The 26,605-nt window shown below is 28.4% G+C and overlaps 1 protein-coding gene across 1 annotated transcript in view; it reads right to left on the bottom strand.

Moving 5' to 3' along the window:
• Positions 1-1,544: 1,544 nt before the first annotated feature.
• The window catches only part of LOC105847281 (uncharacterized), a 26,939-nt gene continuing 1,878 nt past the window's right edge, over positions 1,545-26,605 (bottom strand). Inside the window, exons 4-6 of the mRNA XM_065817303.1 lie at positions 21,460-21,502; positions 13,680-13,806; positions 1,545-1,895 (exon numbers count right to left, since the gene is read on the bottom strand). Of these exons, the coding sequence (XP_065673375.1) occupies positions 1,714-1,895; positions 13,680-13,806; positions 21,460-21,502 (352 nt within the window). The 3' untranslated portion in view covers positions 1,545-1,713. The remainder of the gene's footprint in view (positions 1,896-13,679; positions 13,807-21,459; positions 21,503-26,605) is intronic.

The raw sequence follows: 26,605 nt of genomic DNA, 5'->3' as shown, positions 1-26,605 counted from the left end.
TTTATTAATAACTCTGCTATTTCTTCATTTCACACAAAAATCTTTCGTCTTTTCTTCAAGAGCAAAAGATTGTACTTTGTATGCCCCAAATAAAGGTCATTTTATTTTATTTATTTAGAAATTCGAAACTCGTGTCATTGGCTCTGTCAGTAAAAGTCTTGAGGGATGACACCAAAAAAGTGTACCGCAAAGGGTGACGCCAAGAGAGACGCCACTTCCAAAACATTATCAACTTTTTTGTCTTAAAAAAAAACATTAAGCGTTTATTTTTGCAGTCAGTGTCGAATTGTAAAGAATGATATAGACTCAAGATCACAGTTTTGGTAAGAGAAATTTATAATATTAAGGATCTCGATTCTCCAATCAATTTTTAAGGGTATTGGTACTTTATAATGGCAGATAACAAGTAAAATTTAGTTTTTTGAGAACGTCATACCAAATGTTATTAGTCAAACAAAACTTATACCAAGTATTCCTTTAACAAGTCAATTGTATGTCCAAAAAAAAAAGTCCTGAGGAAAAAAATTAAAGGTCCTTTGGAAAAAAATTGGGGAGCCAATACCCCCGGTGCCGTTGGCTCTGTTAATAAAGGCAGCCCTTTAGAAACAAAACATAAGGTTGGAAGATCATACAAAACATATCGCTTTACTGATAGAAAAATTATCAGTCTTGTCAAAAAGAAACCATTTGACAGCATTAATGATATCATTTGAAAATTGAAACTTTTAGTATGCGAAAATAAAGTTTGCAGACAAATTTTAGGACTTTTTAGCTTTTCAACTTTTAGGACTTATGAATTTTAGTAGCATTGCGTAAGTTCATTATACAATGCTCGCAAGTAAAAGTCATTTATCAGAAGTTCTGCGAGCCAGGTCACTCCAGTATTCAAGAACGTGCACATTCATAGTCAAATTGCTTGTATTAAGTAGCAGCTGGTTGAAAAAGCTTCTTAATTAGATGTAGATAGATGCAACGCCTGTTAAAAGTTAAAATGTGACATCATAATCTTTGACATCTTTTAAAGTAGTTTTAGAGTAAGATTTAAATTTTATTAAAAATTGATTGCGGAACTTTTAAAATAAGTATATTAGCATACGTATATTTAATGTTTCCAACAAAAACCCAAGCTGTTTAGTATTGCAAATTTGACTTAAATTAGTACACGAGTCGAGTGCACGATAGTATTCTAACATTGTAGATGGTCGATTTAAAAAAAAAAAAAAACGAAAAAAAAAATTTTGTGAATTTCTAAAAATATTGCTCTTATTTTCTTTTATATAAATGTAAGAAAAATTAAAATTTTTTTTCTTGATTTTTGTAATAATCCAAATTTTTCTATAATTGGATTTTTTGTTTTTTTAAATAGGAATTCAGTTGGATTTTTCCATCATCCAATAGTATTCTTTTATTATCCAGTTAAAATATTTATTTGAATAATAGAAGAAACTTTTTATCATTCATTGAATTCTTCGATTATCTAACTGAATTCTTGTATTATCTAACGGAATATTTCAATCCGTGAAAAAAAGAAAAGAATACAAATGTGCAATAACTTTAAATATTAAAATTAATCTTTTACAAAAATATAAAAATATAAAAAAGTAAAAAATTTATTTATATACACATAAAACATCTACATATTTTTGTAAAAAACTATATTAAAGAAAATAATTTTTCTATCGTCTATTTAACAATTGCGAGAATGAACATAAGTTAAATAATAAACGTTACAAATAATAAAAGAATCGAAATAAAAACTTGGGGGCTCAAACTAAACGATTTGCTAGGAGTATCCGTGATAGATGTCTTAGGTATTCTTGTATTAAAACTAACGACTAAAAGATCACTAGGATACTCTAAATCCGTCTGACGGTCGCTGCACCAGGTGTCTAAGGCTGAAAAACAAACAAAAAACTTATAACAACCATTATTTTCAGACAATGAAAATAATATGTATAAATGCTTTATGGTTCCTTTTAATTTTTTTCCGGCTTTTAGCAACTCAGTTTTTATAAATTATTATTATTATTATTAATGAGATCAATATTGAAAATCTTATTCAAATGAGATCATCAAAATATTGATGAGATGAGATCAATATTAATATTGAAAATACTGTTTTATTTATTTAGCATATTTTTTTATTTAGCATATTTGTATAAAAAGCAGTTAAGATTTTATATCTTAAAAACAAGAGTTAAAAAACAAAAAAGATTTTATATCTTAAAAAAAAGAGTTAAAAAAAAGAGTTAAAAAACAAAGAATATATAATAACAATATACAGGTAGGTACGCCTTAGAAACTACAAAAAAAAATGGTACCCTTTAAATGAATATAGGAAACTTCTAAAGTGCTGAAACTTTCTGTACTTAAAAACATATTAATATGATTTTCTTTCCTAGCCATATTTTTCGATCTATGGTTTTTAGTAAAGTTTTGTGATTCAAAGAAAACTTTCTTTTTTTGGTTGTTACCCCTTAAAAACCGCAAGGAGGTTTTTGGAAATAGTTTAAGAATCGTTCATTAGGGCCACAATATTTGTACACACATTATCATAAACTTGTTATAAACGAAAAGACATGAACAGCCCCAAAAAACCCTTAAAAACTACAAAATAAACCCTTGCAAACTACAACTTCTATGATAAATTTTAATATGATGTATTTAGAGAGACCTTTATTAAATAAAATTTCTTACTAATTTAACATATAAGACACTCGAATATTATACTTTTATTTAGCAGAGGTATTATTAATGTGTTTTTATGCACACAATTGTTTTATACCATATATATTTTACAGATAAAAGTATAAGTAATTTTGCAACGGTGAAACCAAAATTTACTATAAAGAGGGAAAAGTACCTTTTGTTGTTGGAAAACCAAATTCAAAGGCAGAGGCAAAAGTCCAGAGGAAAAAAATAAATAAAAAAGAACATCAGATTTAACAAGCAGTGTCTTGGTGCAAAGAGCACAACAAAAGAGGCTATGCTGCTTTACAAACCGGTATGTCTTCTTTTATCAAAGACCGAAGCACCATTGATCAGAAATTAGATGGAAAAACTGCTAATATCAAAAAGCAGCATCTACGAGTTTTGACACCAGAGGAAGAATACTCTATTGTAGAATTCATAAAAAATAAAAACAGATGTTACCAAGGAGTATCAAGAAAGCAAGTCACAAATCTAAATATTGATGTTTTAAAAATTAGAGAGTATTGCAAAACCAAGAACCAAGGTGGTCGCAAATTTTTCAAACTACCTGATAATGCAAACCGTGTTGTAAAGACAGGAAAGTAAGTAGAATGTAATTGTTTAGTTACAAAGTAAATTATAATGAAAAAAAATTGATGATGGAAAGCAGAGCACCTAGACTTAGTTCTAAAAAGATAAGGAAATGTACCAATTAACAGGGCATTGAACTGTACAGGAGGGGTGGCAGAGTCACATTTAGGTAAGAATATAATGAATGTCTTATTATTACTGGAATAATTTGTTTTTTTCTACTTTATTTGCTTTATTTATGCTCTATAATTAATAGCTAATATAGTTTGTGCTCTATAATACAATAAATATATAAATGTCTTAGATTAGCCCTAGTCTGCATTGTACTAGTAAAAATATCTTGAATCTATCTTTTAGATTCATTAGCTGAAGAACTTATTAAATGTGATATTTTCATTAACTCCATAAAACTTGAACCTGGTGTGTGGTAGGGTGATGTTGAAACAACAAGAATTTTTAATTTTGACGAAACACCCAAATTGATAAACTATGGGGTTGATGGAACAAATTCTGGTCTTGCATATGTTGCATGTGGAGAACCTTGCAAGAAAATGATTAGGGAGAATTGTGAATCAATAACAATATCCCCAGTTGTTTAATTGGCAGGTAATAATAACAAAAATTATTTGTGTAAATAATAATACCAATGCAGTAATTTGGATTTATTTAAAAAACCAATCCACATGTTTTTATCACTGTGGAAGTGATAGCTAACTATATTAGTGTTAATGAATAATATTTTTATCACCATGGCCGACATATATAACTTTAATCAAAAGGAATATTGTTATTACATTTTAATTTTTAATTGTATATATCTTAACATTTGTTATTTTTGCTGGTAAAGGTATTACTAGTCATATGGCCCAAAAAAAGCTGTCAAAAGTATAAAAAATTTAATTACATCATCTACTGAAAAAGGAAGCCAGGATAATCATTCTTTATTAGACTTATACAAAAAGTTTGATATATATTTGTCAGAAGAAAATATTTAGCGACCTGTTGTAATGCTAGCAAATGGACACAGTTTAAGATTTGACTACAAGGTTTTACATTTCCTCCATGAAAAGAAAATTAACTTGTTTATAAGTCCTCCTGATACAACTAGAGTGACTCAACTATTAGATCATAGTCCTAATCAGAACATGCATCCTGAATATGACAAAAAAAGAGATTAACTTTTTACAACATTACAAACAATAAACCGAGAAGGTTTCATAATAATTTTAGGAGCAATGTGGGACAAATGGGCTTCAAAGGATACCATAATTAATGCTGCAAAGAGAGTTGGGATATATAAAGAGAATTTAAATGCAAATAATATGCAGCAAGATAAATTTCAACAGGCTGAAAACTGTATGGCTCTAAATCATGAGCAAGAGTCTTCAGCCAGTCTTGTTCCAAGTACACCAAAGAAAATTTGCACACGTTCATCAGCAAATGTCTTGTTAACTCCAGTTACTCCAAATTCATTGTACAAATTAGCAAAAACACATCATTGATATGGATCGGCAAACTATTGGAAAGTTATGTTCAAGCAGTCACAGATGATTATGGAAGAAAGTTAAAAGAAAAGTTTAAATCTAGAAGATATACCAGGATTGCTTACAGTAAACAAGGCATAACCAAGAAAAAAGTATAAAAGGCATAAACAAAACGAAAAATATGTGTCACAAACAAACACCACTCTATGGAAGTCCAAAATATTATTAAACAGGTTGAGTTAATTGAAATTGGAAAAAAAAAAAGAGCATCAAAAGCAAGAAAAAGATAAAGAAAAAGAACAATTTTATAAATGTAAATTAAAATGTGTTTGCAATGACATTTGTACAATTAAGGGTTTTAAAGAATGCCCAGTCTGCCACGAAATAAAAAAATCTGTAGTATCTTGTACCTATCAATCAAAGTATCTTATAGAGTTAATGGAATGAAGCCAATAATGATTAATCTAGCAACATCAACCAAAACAAATGCTAAATATAAAGGCAATTTAAACGACAAGAAAAGTAATAACATTGATTTGGGAAATTTTTTGTGTGTTGTTTTGAAACGTAACTTACTAATTCAACTTTGTGTTTCTTATTATTTTTTTTTTTCAACATCTTCACTTCTAACAAGGCTGCAAGCAACCACTAATTAAAGTTGGAAGTTACTGGAAGGGAAAAGATGAAGATTGTAGAGCAAGATAACAATTGACAGACAACTTAAAGGATTGCAAATTATATGAATCAGGAAAGCAAGATAAAGAAAGCGAATTCCAAAGAACTGATATTTGAGGAAAAAAATTAGACGAATAAGAGTTTTTGGAGCACATAGGAACAGTCACAAAAAAAGGAGACTTAATTGAATGACGAGTAACGGGAGAATGAATTTTAGTAAATAACACAAGAGACACTAGCACTTTAGAGCAGTGCCCATTATAGTATTTGTAGAAAAGAGAATGAAAAGCAACATTACAACAATGTAATAATGGTTGAAGGTTGGCTGCAAGAGCAGGTCCAACTATGTTTACAATCCATTTTTACACCTTTTCTAAGAGAGAAAGGGCATCATTAGAAGATCTGCCCCAAATATGGCAACAGTATTCCATACAAGGCAGGATTTGAGATTTATAGAGATAGAGAATAGAATCCGAAGTAAGAAAGTGTCAAGCTCAATAAAGAGATGCAACCTTAGCAGATGCTAATTTTGCAACTGATTTGATATATGGTTTCCAAGAAAGATCGGAAGTAAGAGTTAATCCTAGAAGATGAAGAGTGGATGACTCATTGAGTACATCACCATTCATAAATATAGGAAGATCTAAATTATTGTGATAACAATTGGCTGAAAAAATTGAGTTTTATCTGAGTGCTCCCCATCGAGGACAACTTTTATACTACGATTGGATAGGAAGGATTCAATAATCTTAAAGACGTTGCCAGATACACCATAACAAGAAAGCTTATAGAGAAGATCAGCATGCCAAACTATATCAAAAGCTTTAGAAATGTCAAGAGCAATGGCCTTAACCTCTCCACCTTTATCTAATGCACAATAAAACCTATCAGTTATTACTGTTAGCAAACCAGCTGTAGAAGGAGAAGATCAAAATCCATATTGATGGTCAGAGAGTAAGTTATTAGATTCAAGATGAGAAATAAAGTGTTTGTTAATTAAAGATTCAAAAACCTTGCTTATGATAGGAAGAAGACTAATAGGACGGTAGTTAGACAAATCAGATCGCTCTCCAGAATTTTTGAAAATAGGAATAACAGATGCCGCTTTCCAGCAGGCTGGAAAACAAGATTCTGATAAGCACTTGTTGAATAGTTTTGAAAGTATAGACGACAGCTCCGGAGAACACTTCTGCAAAACAATAACAGATATGTTGTCCAGGCCACAAGCTGTAGAATAGTCTAAGCAGGAAATCACTTTAGATACAGAAGTTTCTATGTTTGTGTTAACTTTAGTACCCCTTAAAACTACAAGTGTCTCTACTGTTAGTAAAAAGCTCATTCCATCAACCTGAAAAAAATCTTGTAAAAAGTTTTTTTGTTTTTATTTGTAGCAAAAATGTAGATATCTATAAACCAAGGAGTTGCAAACTTATTTTCAAATTAGTGCTTACTTATGCCAAAAAGTGTGGTTTTTTAGTTTAAATTTAACTTTTTTTTAATTTTAAATTGTTTATATCATATTTTCTAAAAATGAAAATAGTCTAACTTGTATTTTATTTAAAAGAATATTTATATAAAGTCTCAAAACTAAGAATATTATGTGCTTAAGCTTAAACAGCGCTTGTGGAGAGCATTAATTATGAATTTGTAGTTGTTAAGGTGTACCTTAAAAACTACAAATTCATAACTGTAGTTTTTAAGGTATACCTTAAAAACTAGAAATTATGAATTTTGAATGAATAATTACCTGTAGACTGATGCAATATACAAAGTATTCAATGGAGGTTCACGCCTTGTAAACCATTTGATATTTTGCAGTGATATATTAAGTCCTCCATAGATCTACGATTTTCTAAACTCATTAAATTTAATTTCCCAAGCCTTTCTTCATAGGGTAGGGTTTTTAGTACAGGAATAATTTTGTGGCTCTTCTTTGGACCTTTTAAAGGTTTAATATGTCAATTTTTAGAATTCCAGATTGGCACTGCAAATTCTTTTCATTATTTCAGAATTTAAATAAAACTTTTTATTAATGATCTTTGTGCTTTAGCAACTGCTAACTTTATTTGCTTATGCTGTTTTAGATCAGCAGATAATAATATTTGCTGTATCTAAAAGTCTTTTTCTAATTTAGTTTCTTTAATTTTGTAATTTCCATCTGTATCGTTAATAGTATACTTGTTAGTTATATATTTTTATTTTTTATCAACAAACACATTTTTTTTTGTTGAGTTTCATTACCCACAAGCTAATTCATTTGATTACCTTAATAAAGTTGGTTTGTAGTTGACTTAGTGCTTTTAAATCACTGTAATTATTATTGATAACTGAAATTAATTTGCTGTCGCTAGCATATAATTTGCATTCTGAAGTTAACCGATTAGGTAAACCATTATTATATATAATAAAAAGAAGTGGTCCTAGTACAGAATCTTGTGGCACACTACTAAATACTTGACACCAATTAATTATTAGGATTTCAATAATTAATTAATTATTGTAATAATTAACTAATTTTAATAATTAATTAAAAATTATTCTTTATACTAATTATTTTGTTTTCTGCTGATTATAAAATGCTCAACTTAAGCTAGCAACTTTTCCATTAATGCCATAGGCTAATAATTTTTTAATAAGTGTTGATGAGGGACTTTGTTAAAAACTTTTTCAAAATCCATGTATAATAAGCCGACGCCTTTTACATTATTAACAGCACTTGTAATGAATTCTAGAGATTCTAGTAGGTTTGTAACACACATCTTTTTTTTTGACAAATCAGTGGTGTTGTTTAGCAATCAAGTCATATTTGTTCAGATGATTTAATATATTTTTGTGAATTAAACTTTCTAAAAGTTTACAAAGAACTGATGTCAGAGACTATAATTTAAAGTGATAGTTGTGTAATTCTTTTTTAAAAAATCAGGGTGTTATGTTAGCCTTTTTACCACAAAATAGGGAGTAAAGATAAGTTTAAAGATTTTTTGAATAAAAGAGAAATCGGGAGTGCTAATGATTCCACACACTTTTTTTGAACATATGGACTAACTCTGCTAAGGTCCTAAGGATTTATTTTCATTAAGTTTTTCTAATATGCTGTTAATGTTTGAGTTATTGTTTCATTCTAATTTCAGTTCAACACTGCATTAATTGCATTCAACAGTGCATTAACTTTACTACCAAAAAAAAGTAAATTGTTGTCATCTTCTTTCACAAAAAACTGATTGAAAAAATTTAATAAATATGTTAAATAAATTAACAATGTCTATTTTATCAGAAGGTTAGTGTTGTCTCATTGGTTGTATTTTAAGTAGTATTTTTTTGTTTTTTTTTAACATATAAAATAACTTTGGATTAGTTTTAACTTTATTTGATAGTTTTTTTCTTCATATTTAATTGTGAATTTTTTTACAATTCTTGGTATCATCCTACTAGTCATTTTGTATCCAAATTTTTTGAAATTCATTGCTCTTAGCCTATGTCAGAGTTGATAATGCCTGGCAGCAAAGTAACTTTCTGCTGAAAGTGGCAAAATGTTTTGTCATCCGCCTCTAATGGCTTCCACCTTTCTATTGGCAGCCACAGCCAGAATTTTTTTTTGAAGACAAAATGTTTTAGAAACTGATGCCAATAGGGAGGCGGAAAGCATTGGTGGCTGCATCCAGAAGAAATTATGGAGACAAAAATTATTTGGAGGCTGCCTCGAATAACTTCTACCTCCCAGCTGGCTGAAGCTGTTAAATTGGAGGCAAAATGTTGGTGTTGTAAAATGAAAGTTTTAGCATCACGAATAGGTGTCATAATATCATAATTTGATCATAAACTGACAACTTAATTATTTATTATAAACTTTTTTTTTTAAATGATTTTCTTGCTTGAGGCATAGAAATGAACTTTCCAATTTTTAACATTCGTTTAAAAAATGAAACTACTAATTTATGCAAAGTTTTTTTCGATTTTATTCGCATTTATTTGACAAACAACCACTCTGACAAAATTATTATTTTAATTAAATAGTCAAAATTTAAAAAAAAATCATATAAAACAAAACTTTGATATTAAATTTTAAAACATTTGTTCTAAACAATATTTTAATTGCTCATTAACTTAAAAAGAAACGTGAAATTATTCTTCATTAAATCCGTCTGCAAGAGGCAAACATTTCCGCTTCTGCCTTCCTATTGGCATCAACCTCCAAATTTTGCCTCTAAAACTCTGGCGGCTGCCAATGGTGAAATAGAAGCTGCCGGAGGCAGAAGACAGAATATTTTACCTCTGAAAATTTATTGGGAGGTCAAATGTATCCACACTCTGTCAAGTGTGGAAATCCTATTTTTATTTATTTTAATAACAACAAACACACATCATTTATTTTTAAATAAATTTTTAATAACTTTAACAATTTAATGCAGGTTTTAATGCTTGTTTGATCTCAGTATAATTTGTACACAATAATTGTTGAAAATTTTTTTTTTTTTTTTTGAAATTGTTGAAAAATATACTGTTTTTTTCAAAATTGTTTTTTTAGAATTGTTGAAAAATATTATTTTTTTCGAAATTGACTCTTTAGAATGGTTGAAAAATATTGTTTTTTTCGAAATAGTTTTCCTTAACTGCTGCTCCTATAAAGTTAATTTCAACTGAAAGACTAGAAGAAGGTTGTACATTTTTCCAATTAATTGATCTTTTCCATGGAAAAGATCAATTAATCCTCATCTTTGTTAAGTATATTGTAAAATTAGGTCAGGTCTACCAGAAATGCAAACTTTCCAATGAGCTCCTTTTATTCTAGCTCTGGTAGGTAATCTTTGTCTGTACTTTTGGGGAGATCTATTATCTTTTGTCTTAGATTAAAAGTTTTTTTCTGCATATTACTTTTAGAAAGCCATCTCATCTCATTATAATAAAGCAGACCAACATACTCAGAGCATATTTCATCAAGTAATGCCTCAAGTTGCCAACTTCGTAAAGCATTAGAATTAATAATGTTTATTGTTTTAAATAATAAAAATATGAAATATTCCACATCCATTGCCTTTGCTGTTAAGTTTTGCTGATGAATAATGCAATGCAGCTTAATTAATGACAAGTTGTTTTCTAACGATTCATTTTAAATTCTGGAAACAACACCAACGTTTTTTCCAAACATTGAGCAGCTACAGTCTGCTCAATGGATAGCCTTGCATAGAAGAAAAGCCAAGTAGCCTCTCATCGCTGTAATGTTGCATCTCTTTCTCTTTCCCGCAAATACTAACATGGTTGTTGCTCAAAGGAGCTATTATCTCTAGTTCCATCAACCAAACGCCATTCTTGCTCTTTAACTCTATTCTTTGTTTTCTAGTAACTCCCAACTTAATAGCGGTTGCTTGCAGCCTTGTTGGGAGTGAATTGAAATTTAAAAAAATTGTTTTTTTGAAAAGTAGGAAAAGTTATTAGATGTAAAAGATGAACTAGGGAAAAAGTTTTTAACAAAAAAGCCTTTCTTTCTCTTGAGAGAAATAATAATTCCTTTTCTCTTGAGAGAGATAATAAAATTAGAACCATAATGATTCCATCTCTCATGCAGAAGATAACATTCCATCTGATCTCATGCTCAGATGGATTGTTAAACGCTTGTTAATGATTTGATAAACCTATATATTAAAAAAATATATCACTAAACATTTTATTTAAAAATCAAGTTTTAAAAAAAAAAAGGAAGACAGACAGGTGACTAAAAAAATATTTTTAAATATTTGAATATGAAAGATAATTCAGTGTTTATTGTAGTTTTAATACTTTAAAAATATTATATATTAATAAAGTAAAAACTAAAAAAAACAACAAAAACAAATTCAACAAGAACAATTCTTTTTTGCTAATTTAACACTTTTTTTTTGCAATTTTTTATCAGCAAATCATAATAATAATAGAATTTATAGAACATTTATTATTATAAGTATTTTTTAATTAAATATATTACTTTTACAAAAGTACAACTTATTTATGTCCCAGAGATATTTTATAAATTTTCGAGAAAACATTCTAATGTTTTAAAAGTCTATTGACCATGTATTTTTGAAGAGATTTAAATTGAACAAAGGATTGACAAAAATATTCAGAAAATAAATTGACAAAAATATTTAGAAAATTGATTGACAAACATATTTAGAAAATAGATTGACAAAAATATTCAGAAAATAAATTGACAAAAAAATTTGGTTGATAGATACTTATAAAGGTGCCCTGGATAGCATTTTGTATAGGTGCCTTGGATAGCTTATTGTAGGAGTCCCCAAGATAGCATTATGTATGGGTGCACTGGATAGCATTTTGTAGAATCCCCTGGATAGCAATTTGTAGAGGTACCCTGGATAGCATTTTGTAAGGGTGTTTTGGTAAACATTTTACAAATTTCATTTAACTTGCTTTCTTGCCAGTTTATTTTTTTTTTATTTTTTTTTGGTGTCCGCACAAAACAAACACGAGGTAATAATAAAAGAAATTGTTTGTAACGGTAATAATAAAAGAAATTGTTTAAATAAGTAATTAAAACAAACAACTCAAAACAGGCATTAGTTTAGCGTAAATAAAAGAAATCATTAAGAGCAGTAATTAAAACTTTTACAGTTTAGTGTAAATAAATAGAATTGTTGTTGAATAATAAAAAAAATATATTAAAAAACTTTTTAAAAAGAACATTATAAAAATGGACTAAAAAGTATATAAAAAAAACTTTTTAAAAAGAACATTTTAAAAATGGACTAAAAAGTAAAAAACTATTTCACGAGACCCAAGGACTTTGTGTACGCACACAATCTGAAATATTCATTAAAGTCAATGAATGAAAATGTTGGGCAACTAAGTACAACTCGTTCCTATTGGCGCCCAATATTTTCAGTCATTGACTTTAATGGATGTTTGAGGTTGCATATATACACAAAGTCCTTGGGTCCCGTGAAATAGTCTATTTTTTACTTTTTAGTTCATTTTTAAAAAGTTTTATATATATATTTTTTATTTTTTACTTTTTAGTTCATTTTTAAAACGTTTATAAAAAGTTTTTTGTTTAAATTAAAAATGCTTAAAAAATAAAATTTAAAAGAGCAAATTTGGGATAAATGAAGATTTAAAATAATTTGCAAATTCTGGTTAAAAGTCATTTTCTGCCCTGCAATCATGCCAAAAACACATTAAATTTTATCAAGACAAAAAAAGTCAAATAGAATCTTCAACTACACAAGGAATTTAAAAATGTTGACTGTTAATTGTAAAGAAAATGTGTGAAATGAAGAAACAGATGTATATAGAAAATAGTATTTGATCAAAAAATAAATGCAAAAAAACTTCCTCAATTTTATGACAATATAAAAAAAGGGTTTTAATGAAATTATAAAACTACAGTACATAAGTTTCACTTCAGATATCATGCAGTTATTTTTCACCACATGAAGCATTTATTTATTTATTGCGATATAGGATAAAAACAACAACAACATTTTTTTAACACAAAAATGCTGTACTCTATGCTTTACATTTTACCGTTTTAAAATATACATCTTTAGTAGCGTAAATTTTTTATTATACTATAGAATACAGTAATCAAATTAATTCTGAACAAGTCTTCTTTGGAGAAGCTGCTCAAGAATTTAATATTTTCTTTAATCACTTGATTATAGAGAAAAAAAATATTTTAAATTATTGGAATAGAAGCTTCTACTGCTAAATGAATTAGTCCTTAAGTTACTAGCACCACCAGTATCTTTGGTATTTTAAGAGAGATTGTTTTCTGAATATGGAAATATTTATTAGAAAAAGTGATCAAAGCTGTAACAGCCTTGATTGTCTCAACGTTTAGAGATGCTATCGTTAAACTTTTGCTATCAAATAAACTTTTAAATGATGCATTTGTTGCGAACAATTAAATTTCAAGTTTACTATATTACATAGAATTAAACATTAACATTAGATTCTTTAAAAACATGAGCATTAAAAAAAAAAATTTTCCCGAATGAATCTATTAGGAACCTAAACTGAGAATCTTTAAGGCAACAGAATTAATTTGCAAACTGTAACAAAACAAGTTTTTTTCAATAAAAAATATCTGATACAATCAACCAAATAATGTTATTTTCTGGATAAATACTGGATACAGGATAATAACCCTATCTGGTCCGGATATCTTATCATGAACATGATAAAAAAAAGTTCTTATAAATCTTGATCTTATAAAATTATTATCTAGTAAAAACTAAAAATTACCTCCATCTGGACTTTTGACAACTCTGTAATAAAAATATTCGACAGGTTGTGTAGAACAACTCTCAGAACAGTAAAACTCAATAGATATTGAAGAATGTTGGGGAATAAGGCAGTTAGCATATCTACCCTATAAAATAAAAAAATATTTAATCTAATAATATAAGGACTGATCATTATTAGACTTCACTTTTACTTTAAAACAAAACTAATTTTTTTGTTTATTATTTTTGACCAAAAGCAATAAATAGCAGCTAATTAATATGCTTCACATGTTTTACATATTTTGTACATAAATAAGATCTTTTGACACATTATTTTGGTTTAATATTTAATATGATTCAAATATTCAACATATTTCATTGGTTTAATGTTTAATTTGCTTTACATATTTAACGTATTGTAACATATTACACTGTTTTAATATTTAATATACTTCACATAATCAACATATTTTGTACATAAATTAGAAACTTTGATGCATTTTATTGGTTTTTTCAAAAAGTTATATTTATTCTCTGCATAATTAATTAAAAAGTATACAAAGTATATAAAGTCAGAATTTGTGTTTGAAAGTAGATTTAAAACTCTGTTCACTAATTGGTCAATAACTGAAATTAAACTTTGACATCCTTAGTATGATTTTATTTCTGAGAAATTAATTTTAAGTAATATACTATATTCATGCTATTATACAGACCTTGTAATAATAAATGCTATTATACAGACCTTGTAATAATAAATAACTGAAATTAAACTTTGACATCCTTAGTATGATTTTATTTCTGAGAAATTAATTTTAAGTAATATACTATATTCATGCTATTATACAGACCTTGTAATAAGATTTTGTTGCATAACGGAAAAGCGTAATGCAAGTAAAAGTAACTTTACTTAATATACATATTTACAACATTAAAAGTTAAATCATGTCAGTTGCGTATTTTAAATTATGTCAGTTGCGTATTTCAAATTATGTCAGTTGCGTATTTTAAATTGTCCGTTGCGTATTTTGAATTATGTCAGTTGCGTATTTTAAACCGCATTGTAGTTAAATTTAACTTGAAGCATTAAAAATCATTTTAAGTTTTTATCTTTATAAAATATCTTTAAATTAAACAATAATGTTATAAAAAACAAATTATCAAAAAAAATTTAAATATTGTTCGAAAAAAAAAACCCACACATTTATAACACACAACTCATATTAACATCACAAAAACATTTATAACACACTAATCATTTTTTCATAAATTTGTTATGGAAAGTTTACCAAAAAAATTCTCTAAAATTATTTTGCTAACGAGCTTGTTATGTTTATCTCAACCCAGTTATAAATGCATATACAGTTATAAGTACATTAAGAACTTTTGTATATTAGCACTTTCATAACAGGATGAAAAAATTTATTGATTTGAAACTACAAATAAATAAACAAAATAGTTGAATATAACGAACATAAATTAAATTTGATAAAATGTAAATTAAATTTGATAAAAAGAATTTTCTTTGCTTAATTAATATAGTTAGGTAATTTTAAAAGTAAAAAAAAAATTGTAAAATGGAGCATTTTAAACAAAAAATTTAAATTTAATTAAATTTTTTTATAAAAAACTTAAATTAAGTTTAATAAAATAAATTTAAATTTATTTTACTAAATTAAATTGAATTTTTTTCATAAAAAATTTAAATTAAATTTAGGAAAATAAGATTAAATTTATTAATATCTAATAATAAATTTAATTTAAATATGATAAAATACATTTAAAATTAAAATTTTTTTTGGAAACGTAAAGTAGAAAAAAATTTATTCAACTATTGTTTTTTTTATATACTAAAAATAAAATTATTTTACAATTGCTGTAAAAATATTTTTTACAACAATTAATTACTTTTCGTAAAAACTGTTTTAAAGAGCAGTTTTAAGTATTCAATTTAAAAAAGTTTTAGTGTAACGTAATAGGCTTAACATGTGGGTAAAATTGCTAAATAGCAATTTTACCTAAGAAATATTTCTTAGGAAAAATGGATAGCGCTTCTTAACAAGACCTGTACTATTTCATGTTACTCCATCCTAAGTATGGCCTAAGTATATCCTAAGTATACCCTTACATACATTGGAAATAATACATCTTACAACTAAAATACAAAAGAAACTTAACTCAATGCATGGGTTTTGGCTTGACTCAGTGCATGGTTTTTCTTGACTCAATGCATGAGTTTTGCTTGTGTCTCTGTTTTTGAGACTTGGCAACTCATTCTATTATCTCCTAATGAGGATACAGCTCTAAAATTCAGTTTTATGGTTCTGAGGCTGGTAGTCAGGTTTCCCCAACTCTGTGGTAGCTCTCAGAGAGGCTGATTTCATCAACAGCTGAAAAATATCAAAGTATTAACAGTGCCATGTTGCGCATGGTGTCCCAGTTTATACTTTTGGTGTGCATTGCGGAGGCCACATTTGGAGTCCTTTGTTACGACTTAGGGTTTATTAATAGTAATAAGTCAATTGCTTAGGCTATTAAACAGTGTTCTGAGTACTATCTATGCTTTAAGTCAAGTACTTCAACAAATTTAAAAATGAATAAAGTACCAAAAACTATAAAACATAAAAACCCATCATCATAACCAAGTTCTCTAAACCTATCATTCACTAATATTCGTGGTTTTTGAAGCAATTTTTCTTCTGCTAAGTCTTATCTCTTGCAAAGTTCACCAGACCTACTTGCTCTTTGTGAGACTAATTTGAGTTCAGCTGTCTCATCTTGTGATCTTACAGTTGATGGTTATCTTCCTTTAATTCGTAAAGACTCCAATAGTCACATGCTTGGCCTGGGCATTTACATTCTTAAGAATTCACCCATTTGTCATGAAACTAGGTTTGAATCCAGAGACTATTTTTTCATGTGCTTTCGTTTAGCACCACTTCATATTGACCAAGCCCTTTCTCTTTATCCATCAGCTAATATAGTTGTTGTCGGTGACTTTTATGCTCATCCCTCTGAATGGCTTGGCTCTAGTGTCAGTAATTCTGCAGGCATTATAGCCCACAACTTTTGGCTTCCTTAATCCCTAACTCAAATAGTCAACTTTTCAACTTGTTTTCCAGACAACCCGAATCATTTATCTTTTCTACTCCATTTATGTCTAGTTTCTGATCCTAGTCAGTGCTCAGTTTCTCTACATTCACCTTTAGGTGCTTCTGATCACAGTTTGATCTCTCTAAAACTAATATCTCATTTTTCTTCATCACCTGAATCCCCCTATTATCGTACCTCTTACAACTACAGTAAAGCTGACGGGGATTCTTTCTGTGATTTTCTTCGTGATGGACCTTGGGTAGAAATCTTTTGTCATTCTGTCGACAAATATGCTTCTTACATAACCGCATGGATTCAGGCTGGCATGGAATCTTTTATTCCCTCTCGACGATTCCAGGTCAAGCCTCACTCTCCTCCATGGTTTTCCTCACACTGTGCTGCTGCGATTGCCAATCGAAACCGTTACTTCCATATCTATCAGCAAAATAATTCTCCAGAAAACAGATGTCTGTTTATTACTGCTAGAAACCATTGTAAAAAGATTTTGTCTAATGCTAAAGCCCGCTATTCTCAGGTCATGAAATCTCACCTAAAAAATTAAGCTCTCGTGACTTCTAGAGAATCTTTAATAATATCAATAATAAGGGCCAATCTATAATTCCACCTCTCTTGTATGGTTCAGACTTTGTTACCTCACCTAAAGACAAAGCTGAATTGTTTGCTAAAATTTTTTCATCAATATCATCTCTTGATTCCACTAGTTGCATTCTACCTGATATTGCCAACAAATAGGTTGATCCATTGCTTGACATTCGTATCACTCCAGCTTCTGTATTTAAAGTAATTTCTTTCCTAGACTCTTCTACAACTTGTGGCCCGAAAAACATACCTGTTATTGTCTTGCAGAAGTGTTCCCGGGAGCTGTCGTCTATACTCTCAAAACTATTCAACAAGTGCTTATCATAGTCTTGTTTTCCAGCCTGTTGGAAAGCGGCATCTGTTATCCTTATCTTCAAAAATTCTGGAGAGCGATCTGATTCGTCTAACTACCAACCGTATTAGTCTTCTTCCTATCATAAGCAAGGTTTTTGAATCTTTAATTAACAAACACTTAATATCTTATCTTGAATCTAATAACTTACTTTCTGACCATCAATATGGATTTTGATCTTCTTGTTCTACAGCCGATTTGCTAGCAGTAATAACTGATAGGTTTTATCATGCATTAGATGAAGGTGGAGAAGTTAAGGCCATCGTTCTTGACATTTCTAAAGCTTTTAATAAAGTTTGGCATGCTGGTCTTCTCCATAAGCTTTCTTCTTATGGTGTATCTGGCAACGTCTCTAAGATTATTGAATCCTTCCTTTCCAATTGTAGTATAAAAGTTGTCCTCGATGGACAGCACTCTTTTTCTTATTCTGTATCTTCAGGGGTTCCTCAAGGTTCTATCCTTGGCCCTACTCTTTTTAATTTACATTAATGAACTTCCAGATACTCTCACATCTAAGGTGGCATTGTTTGCTGATGATACTACCATTTATTCTTGTCGTGAAAGGAAACCAAGCTTTGAGCTTGAAAAGAATCTCACTGCTACAGCATGGGGCTCACAGTGGCTGGTGAACTTCAATACAGATAAAACTCAATTTTTTTTTAGCCAATCATTATTGTAAAGTTAGATCTTCCTATATTTATGAACGGTGATGTACTCGATGAGTCATCTAATCTTCTCTTCTAGGATTAACTCTTACTTCCGATCTTTCTTGGAAACCATATATCAAATCAGTTGCAAAATTAGCATCTGCTAAGGTTGCATTTCTTTATCGAGCTCGTCACTTTCTTACTTTGGATTCTATTCTCTATCTTTATAAATCTCAAATCCGGCCTTGTATGGAATACTGTTGCCATATCTGGGGCGGATCTTCTAATGATGCCCTTTCTCTTTTGGACAAGGTGCAAAAACACATTGTAAACATAGTTGGACCTGCTCTTGCAGCCAACCTTCAACCATTATCACATCATCGTAATGTTGCTTCTCTTTCTCCTTTCTACAAATACTATAATGGGCACTGCTCTAAAGAGCTAGTGTCTCTTGTGCAGGGTGTTAGCCAGCCTGATGGCGCCGCATATAACGCGGTTTCCCAGATTTAAATTGTTGCGCTAGACTAGTAAAAAACGCAATTAGTACGCGCGACAAGGAAATTAATCAAGTTAATCAATTAAGAATTAAGATCGATTTTTTAATGTGAAAAAAAATGTGTCGTCATTAACAAGCAAGATCATTCATTCAAAAGTTGAAAAAAAAAATGTTTTTAATTTTTAATTGACATCAGTTATTCTCCAGTTAAAATTGTTCAATGCGTTTAATAAATTATTTTATTAATTTATTTTTGTTATTCAAAAACTCTTTATTTACATTCTTGCTTTTTATCTTAAGTTAGGAAAGTTACAAATAAAATTTGCATATTAATAAATATTATAATATAAAATAAGTTAATAACGTTTTTATATTAAAAGATTTATTAATAATTTCGATAAAATAAATTAGCTGGTAAAGTAAATCGAAAATAACAAAAAAAAAAAAATCAAAAATCAAACTTGCAATGAAACATATTGTATATGTTATATTTGCGTAAAAAAATAAAAGAAGATAATTAAATAATATTATAATATTATTAATTATTAACCAATGTTTACAATAATTACAATAATTAATTTTTTTTTAATTTACAAATTTAAAATTTACATAGATATTTAATGTATATTTGTAAATTGAAAAAAATCGATCTGCCCCTTAAATGTCTTTGTTACTTACTCGGTGTAGTTAAGGCAATTTTAAAATACTATAGCATCTGTATGATATTTTGTTGACTACTGCATATTTCCGTTAAATGATCAGGTCTGTGAATCATGAAACGACAGAAAAAATAAAATTGATTAATTTTGCGGTATCATATAATATAAATGTTTGAAGCGAAAAAACCCAGACCATAGATTTTTTTTATTTTCAAATCTTCTTAAAATCCTAATTCCCTTGTCCAAATTCGTATAAGATTTTAAATAAATACGATTTTTAGGTAAAATGAACATCATAGATTAAAAACTTTTAACGACTATTGGCGCTTTTTCTTGATTGCAAGTTCTTTTTTGGTCAGAATTCTTGTATTTTTTGTAAAAATTGATAGAAATATTGTATTTTGACAACTATATAAAGCTAATATAGGTCAGAAACGATTAGAACTAGGATCTATAGTAAATTAAGGCACTTTTTTAAAAGATTTTAACTAAATTCATGTTAACGCCGATAAGCGAAAGTGATCTAAAGGCTCCAAAATGGTATTCTTTGTATTCACAATTAGGGGTAGTAAAAAGGATTAGAAAATTATATAAAAAAAAGAAAAATTCTTCAAATATTAAAAAAATCTGAAGCGAAAAAAAATATAACATCTAAAGCTTTTGTTTGGACATAATACGCCTATAAAATCATGCCAATTTCAAATAAATAAAATCGAATAATTTGTAAATCGCCTTAACTACACCGAGTATTTAAATAAAAGTAGCATTATATTTGACGGAAATTAGCGAGCCAACCAATTTTTCAATAAAAGGTTATTAAAATTTCGGAAACTTTAATTTAACTTTCATTTAAAAGCTATCGATTTAAATAAGTTTTTTACAATTTGAATTTATCTTATGATATAAATTAAAATATAAAATATGATGAACAATAATACGATTACCTATGTAAGAAAGTTGAAAATTTTTTTTTAACTATTTTAAAATTTTTAGTTTTAAAATACTAAGTATTTTAAATCTGAAATATTCGAAATCTTTCCATATAATTTAGGGTTGTCAAACGTCTGGATTTTACAAAAATTACAATTTTACGGATTTTACAAACCTGTAATAATTTTTTTTTTAGTGTTTTCCTTCGTAAAAGCCGTAAAATTCTGGCATTCTTAAGTAAAATGTATAGTTTTTTTTATCGAAAAAGTTATTCAATAAAATCTTTCAGGTCATCATAATTTGCTGATAAATATTACAGTAGATTAATTTTGTCTAACATTTAAATCACATCACTAAATTGAAATTTTACAAACTAAAAGTTTTTCAAACTGATAACAAAGCTTAAAGAAGTCATATAATGAAACCTCCACAAACAAACTATGATCCTATTGAACAAGAATTCTTTGAGTTCAGTGACCAAAGACCATAAAAATCAGCTCAAAAAATTTTTATGCAGAGAATGTTGTTGTAACACTCTTTTCATTGTCATAAAATATATCAAGAAAATCTAGAAGTTATTGGCAAAGTAGTTAAAAATATTTATAAAGAAATATTTTATAATAAATTATTATAAACTATAATAAACTATAAAGATAACAACCCAACAAAATGTTTTTGGTTCAACAAAAACATTTTGTTGGGTTGTCAAACTGAATCTTACTAAATTTATAAATATTTTCATAAATATTTTAAAATATTCATTTGTAGCAATATAAAAAAACTATTTTTAATATTGCTAAGAAATATATGGTTAAAATTTCTTTAAGAGTCTTTTTTCATAATAAAAAATAGTTTTAATTTACAATAAACATAACATAAAAAAAAGTAACAATGGATTTTAGCTCTTTACAATTATTATTTTGCTTTTCTTCCAATTATTAATGGTCAAAAAATTGTCTGCAAATTTGCAGTTTTTTCACTGCAAATTTGCAAGTAAAGACATACTAAGGCTAAACAAATACCTTTGAACAGCTACTTTCACCAGTGATTAGATCGGTTTTAATGCTTAAGAAATTAAAAATAGTCATTAAAACTTCTATGCACAGTTGAGCAAAAAAAATTAAATTTCTTCTATTGCAAATATTAAATTTTTAACTGTTAAAAAAATAGTAAAAAATTTCTTTGATTTCTTTCATACACTAATGAAACATATAGTTTCTATAGAAACATATAGTTTCTATAGAAACATATAGTTTCTATAGAAACATATAGTTTCTATAGAAACATATAGTTTCTATAGAAACATATAGTTTCTATAGAAACATATAGTTTCTATAGAAACATATAGTTTCTATAGAAACATATAGTTTCTATAGAAACATATAGTTTCTATAGAAACATATAGTTTCTATAGAAACATATAGTTTCTATAGAAACATATAGTTTCTATAGAAACATATAGTTTCTATAGAAACATATAGTTTCTATAGAAACATATAGTTTCTATAGAAACATAAAGTTTCTATAGAAACATAAAGTTTCTATAGAAACATAAAGTTTCTATAGAAATAGATAGTTTCTATAGAAACATAAAGTTTCTATAGAAACATAAAGTTTCTATAGAAATAGATAGTTTCTATAGAAACATAAAGTTTCTATAGAAATAGATAGTTTATATGCATTATTATAATTTCTATAGAAACTATAACAATTTCTATAGAAATTGTTAATTTCTATAGAAATTGTTATAAAAAGTCTCAAAGATTCTTTTATGATTCATTAAATGTTTATGATGTTTTTATAGAAGTTCTTTTACAATTTTGAAAAATCATGCTTCGAAAAAAAACAACCTTTTTTTATGAATTTTTTAATAGATTTTTGTAGGTTGGTACTTGGTGTATAGGTTGATACTTGGTTCACAATTTTGGTTTATCGTTTATTAAATTTTAGATACATCATTTTCTTTAAGTTTTTACATAGTTAAAATATATTTTAAATTTAATTTATATATGGTCATGGCACCCCTTACCGTGAAGAAGCACCTACCGTGGTTTTTGAAAAAATCTGTACATTTTTAATGTTTTTTTTTAAAATTTTTTTTTAGTATTGTTTTATACAAAACAAACTTATTTCAGTAATAATATATTTTTAAAAATATATTTATTTTAAAGATTTGAGATATTTTTTTACTTGCAAATGATTTTTTATTGCTTTTGTAAGAATATCTTTAACAGTAAAAAAAGTTTGTCTAGTTTTTTTTATGGCTTAAAATTTATATAACTTTTTTGATTACAGTTTAAAATAGTTGTAAAAACATTGATTATTTTAAATTTTATCAAAAAATATTATTATTTTGTAGGTGATTACAAATATTATAATAGTTAGCACTTACCGTTTATAAAAATATTTTTTTGGACGTGTTTTATTTTGTGAAGTTTTCTCTCTAAAAAACCATTTAAGTTAAACTAAATTACCAATTAACGGTAAGGGGTCGTCCATAAAGTACGTACGCCAAAAATTTTGAAATTTGACCCCCCCTCCCCCTGTTGCCATGCGTACTTTTATGTCCCCACCCCCCCCCCTTAAAAGTACGTACGTTTCTCAAATATCCCCCCCCCATCTCTCCTGTTTTTTTTTTTCTTAATTAAAAAGTTTAATTAAAAAAAAAAATTTTGGAGGGTACCTTAGATACTTTATACTACCCCAAAGCTTTTTGCTTACGCATTTTAAAAACGTCTTTAAGTATAAATGCAAATAATTATTCAAATAAATTTAAAATTTATTGATGCAAGTGTGTATTTGGGCGAAAGGTTTATGCGGCGGCAATAGACGACGGAGATCCAGGTTCGATTCTCGGTGAAATCAAGGAAAACTTTTTTTGTTTTTTTAACGAATCAAATGTAAATAAACTATACTTAAGGTGGACGTTTTTTTCAGGCACCCCTCTTTAGTAAGTAAAAAACGAGTCTAAGGTGAGATCAGTAATATTGAAAACAAAGGGTAAAACCCAGTGGGAGGGAGCAACAGCAAATTTTGTGCCCTTTTGCTATTTTAAGAAACTTTTTATTTTAGCAAAACCTAGCGGTCTTTGAGACGCCATTGACACGTTTTTTTTGGGGTGACTCCGTCCCATCAACCACGGCCCTCAGGTCTTACTCAGGGCCAGTATATAACGGCGGGCATGTGTGCATGGGCCCCCTCAGGATTTTTTGATGTTTTGATTTTTGATGATAGAACACTTTCACACAACGTGCAAACTTAAGTTTGTTAATATGCCAAATGAGGTAACCTTGCAAAAAATTTGGATGGCTGAGGCCATCCAAATTTTTTTCCAAATCTAAAAGTTATAACCATGCAAAATTTACACCCCTCTCATTTTGGGGGTCGGGAGGGTAAGCGTTTTAAGGCTTTTTGTTCACAGGCCTCCGCCATCCCGATATTTTGCAAGGCCTCCTCATTTGGCATAGGTATAAACAAACTTAAGTTATGAGTTTGCACGATGTGTGAAAGTGTCCTATCTGGAACATCAAAAAATTCTGAGGGCTCCCATACATGTGTGTGCATAGAGGAAAACTATACCCTCTACTTCATATACCATACATCTTTTTATGTTGGCAAACTAGAATCTTTAGTCAGAATGTAACTTTTCTATTGATTAGCTGGTTAATTGTGATAAATTAGAAAATCGAAGTACGTACTTTTAAATTGAACCCTCCCCCCCCCCCCTCCCATACGCTTTTGTACGCTTTTTGAAGACCCCCCCTCCCCCCTATGAGCGTACGTACTTTATGGACGACCGCTAATATAACCCTAGGCAGTATTTATTTGATATGTTTTTTATACTTTATTTACTATGTGAAATGAATTATATTTATAATGTGAAATGAATTTATTTATTATGTGAAATTAATTTAACCTTGGGGAGTATTTATTTGATATGTTTTTTATACTTTATTTATTATGTGAAATGAATTCGATAAGAAAGATGCAAGGTTCAAAAAAGAAAAAAAATATTCAAAAAAAAGCTATTGTATTCGGAAGAACAACTGCATGCCTCACTTAGAGCTTTAAATACAGGTGAAAAATTTTTATGTGTCAGCAAAAAGTTTAATGTTCCCGAAAGTACTTTACATGACAAATTATCTGGTAAAAGCCAAACCAAACAGCAAAACTCTGGCTTTAAATCATATCTTGGAGAAGAAATAGAGAATGAATTGGTTGCTTGGTTAATGCAGTGCGCTAACATGGGTTTTGCATAACAAAAAAGTTATTAAATAAGGCGTACAAAAAATAGTTAAAGGGAGAGGTATAAAAACACCATTTAAAGATGATATCCCAAGTAAAAACTGGTTTTATAAATTTATGCGCCATCATAAGGAATTATTGCAAAAACGAGCAGAGCATATTAGTAGAGCTAGAGGCCTTATAACTGAAGCATCGATAAGAAAATGGTTTAATGAGGTGTATGAATTATTAGGCAATGATGTGCAATACCTTAATGATCCATCTGGTGTTTTTAATTTAGACGAAACTGGTTTTGAGTTAGCACCAAAAACTGGAAAAGTATTGGCATTAGAGGAAGAAATGCTTATGAAGAATGCAACAACAGTAATAAGGAAAACTTACAACTCTATTTTGTGTAAATGCAAATGGTGAATTCGCACCATCATTAACATTGTACAAGTATGCTCGAATGCTAAAAACTGTTGCTGCTGCTGCACCACCAGGTTGGGGTCTTGGTAAAAGTTACAGCGGCTGGATGACTGCCGAATGCTTTTATGAGTACTTCAGAAATGTCTTAGTACCATATTTTAAATCTATTAATACACAATTACCAATATATATGTTCATGGATGGACATCGCTCGCATCTGTCTAAAGAGCTCAGCATGCTCCTCGGAAAGAATTCATTTGATTTCGTTGTTTCCTAATGCTACACACATCTTACAACCATTAGATGTGTCAGTTTTCTGACCTATGAAAAAAAAAAGGCAGAACATTTTTCGGCAATTTAAATTGGATAACAATTTTAATGAAATTCGCAGAGAAAATGTACCAATGTTGTTGAATAATTTTGTTATGGATCCAAATATGAAGAAAAATATTATTAACAGATTTAGGTCGACAGGAATATTCACATTTAATGCAAACAATGTTGATTATAAAAAAGTAATTCAACATGTTAAATTGAATTCTACAATTTATAATAAGGAAACGAATCTTTCAAGCTATAACAATGTGGGAAACATATTTGAAAACAATGTTGCATCTGAAGTATTGTTCCAGTTTGAAAAAACTGGAAATAAAGAATGGGGAGGAAAATCTGAATTCCGAGAATTATTTAATTTTTAGAAAAAATTTAAATTTAACGATAGCTCCAAACAAACCATAAATTTAATAGAAGCCAACAATAATGTATCGAACAATGAAATCGATAAGGAATCGTATTTAGATATTAGCAGTACATAAAATGAAAACGTATCTAATAATGTTAGCGAATTCGGAAAAAGCGTAATAATTGATGAATCCGGTGAAAGTAAATCAGCAACAGATCCACCAGATTTAAATAAACAAATAATAAAAGATGTAAATTCATTACACGACTTTCTTTTATGGCCAAAACAACCAATCACAAAAAAAAGGCTGAAACAAGTTGATCGATTACTGAGCGTTGTAACTTCATCCAAATGGTTAGAGATTCAAATAACTAAAGAAAATGCAAAGAAAGAAGAAGATATCAAAAAAATTGAACGTAAGAATAAAGCTGCCGAAAAAAAAAAGAATTGAAAGAAAAAGAAAAACAAGAAAAATCTAAAAGAAAACAAGCTGTTACAAAAGAAAATAAAAATAAAAGACAAAAAAATAACATTTAAAAAAAAATTTAAAGAGGAAAAAAGTTTAAATTCAGAAAAAAGCTTTATTGGATAATTTTATAACCAATGTCTTCTTTGTTTTGTAATCATACTCGATTTAAATATATAAAACTAAAATTAAAATATACAATTTTTTTTATAAACAGTAGGTGGAGAATCGATTACGGTAGGTGGTGCTTTATCACAGTAGGTGAAGAAACGTACTAGATCTTATAAAAAATCAAAAATAACATTAAAAAAATAACTTTACTCAAATTCGAATTATATAATTTAGTTAATAATTGAGTAAAAAATAT

Source organism: Hydra vulgaris, chromosome 14, assembly GCF_038396675.1.
Source record: "Hydra vulgaris chromosome 14, alternate assembly HydraT2T_AEP".
NCBI classification, from domain to species: domain Eukaryota; kingdom Metazoa; phylum Cnidaria; class Hydrozoa; order Anthoathecata; family Hydridae; genus Hydra; species Hydra vulgaris.
The sequence above is the reverse complement of the archived record's forward strand: the minus strand, read 5'-3'. Positions and strand labels throughout refer to the sequence as shown.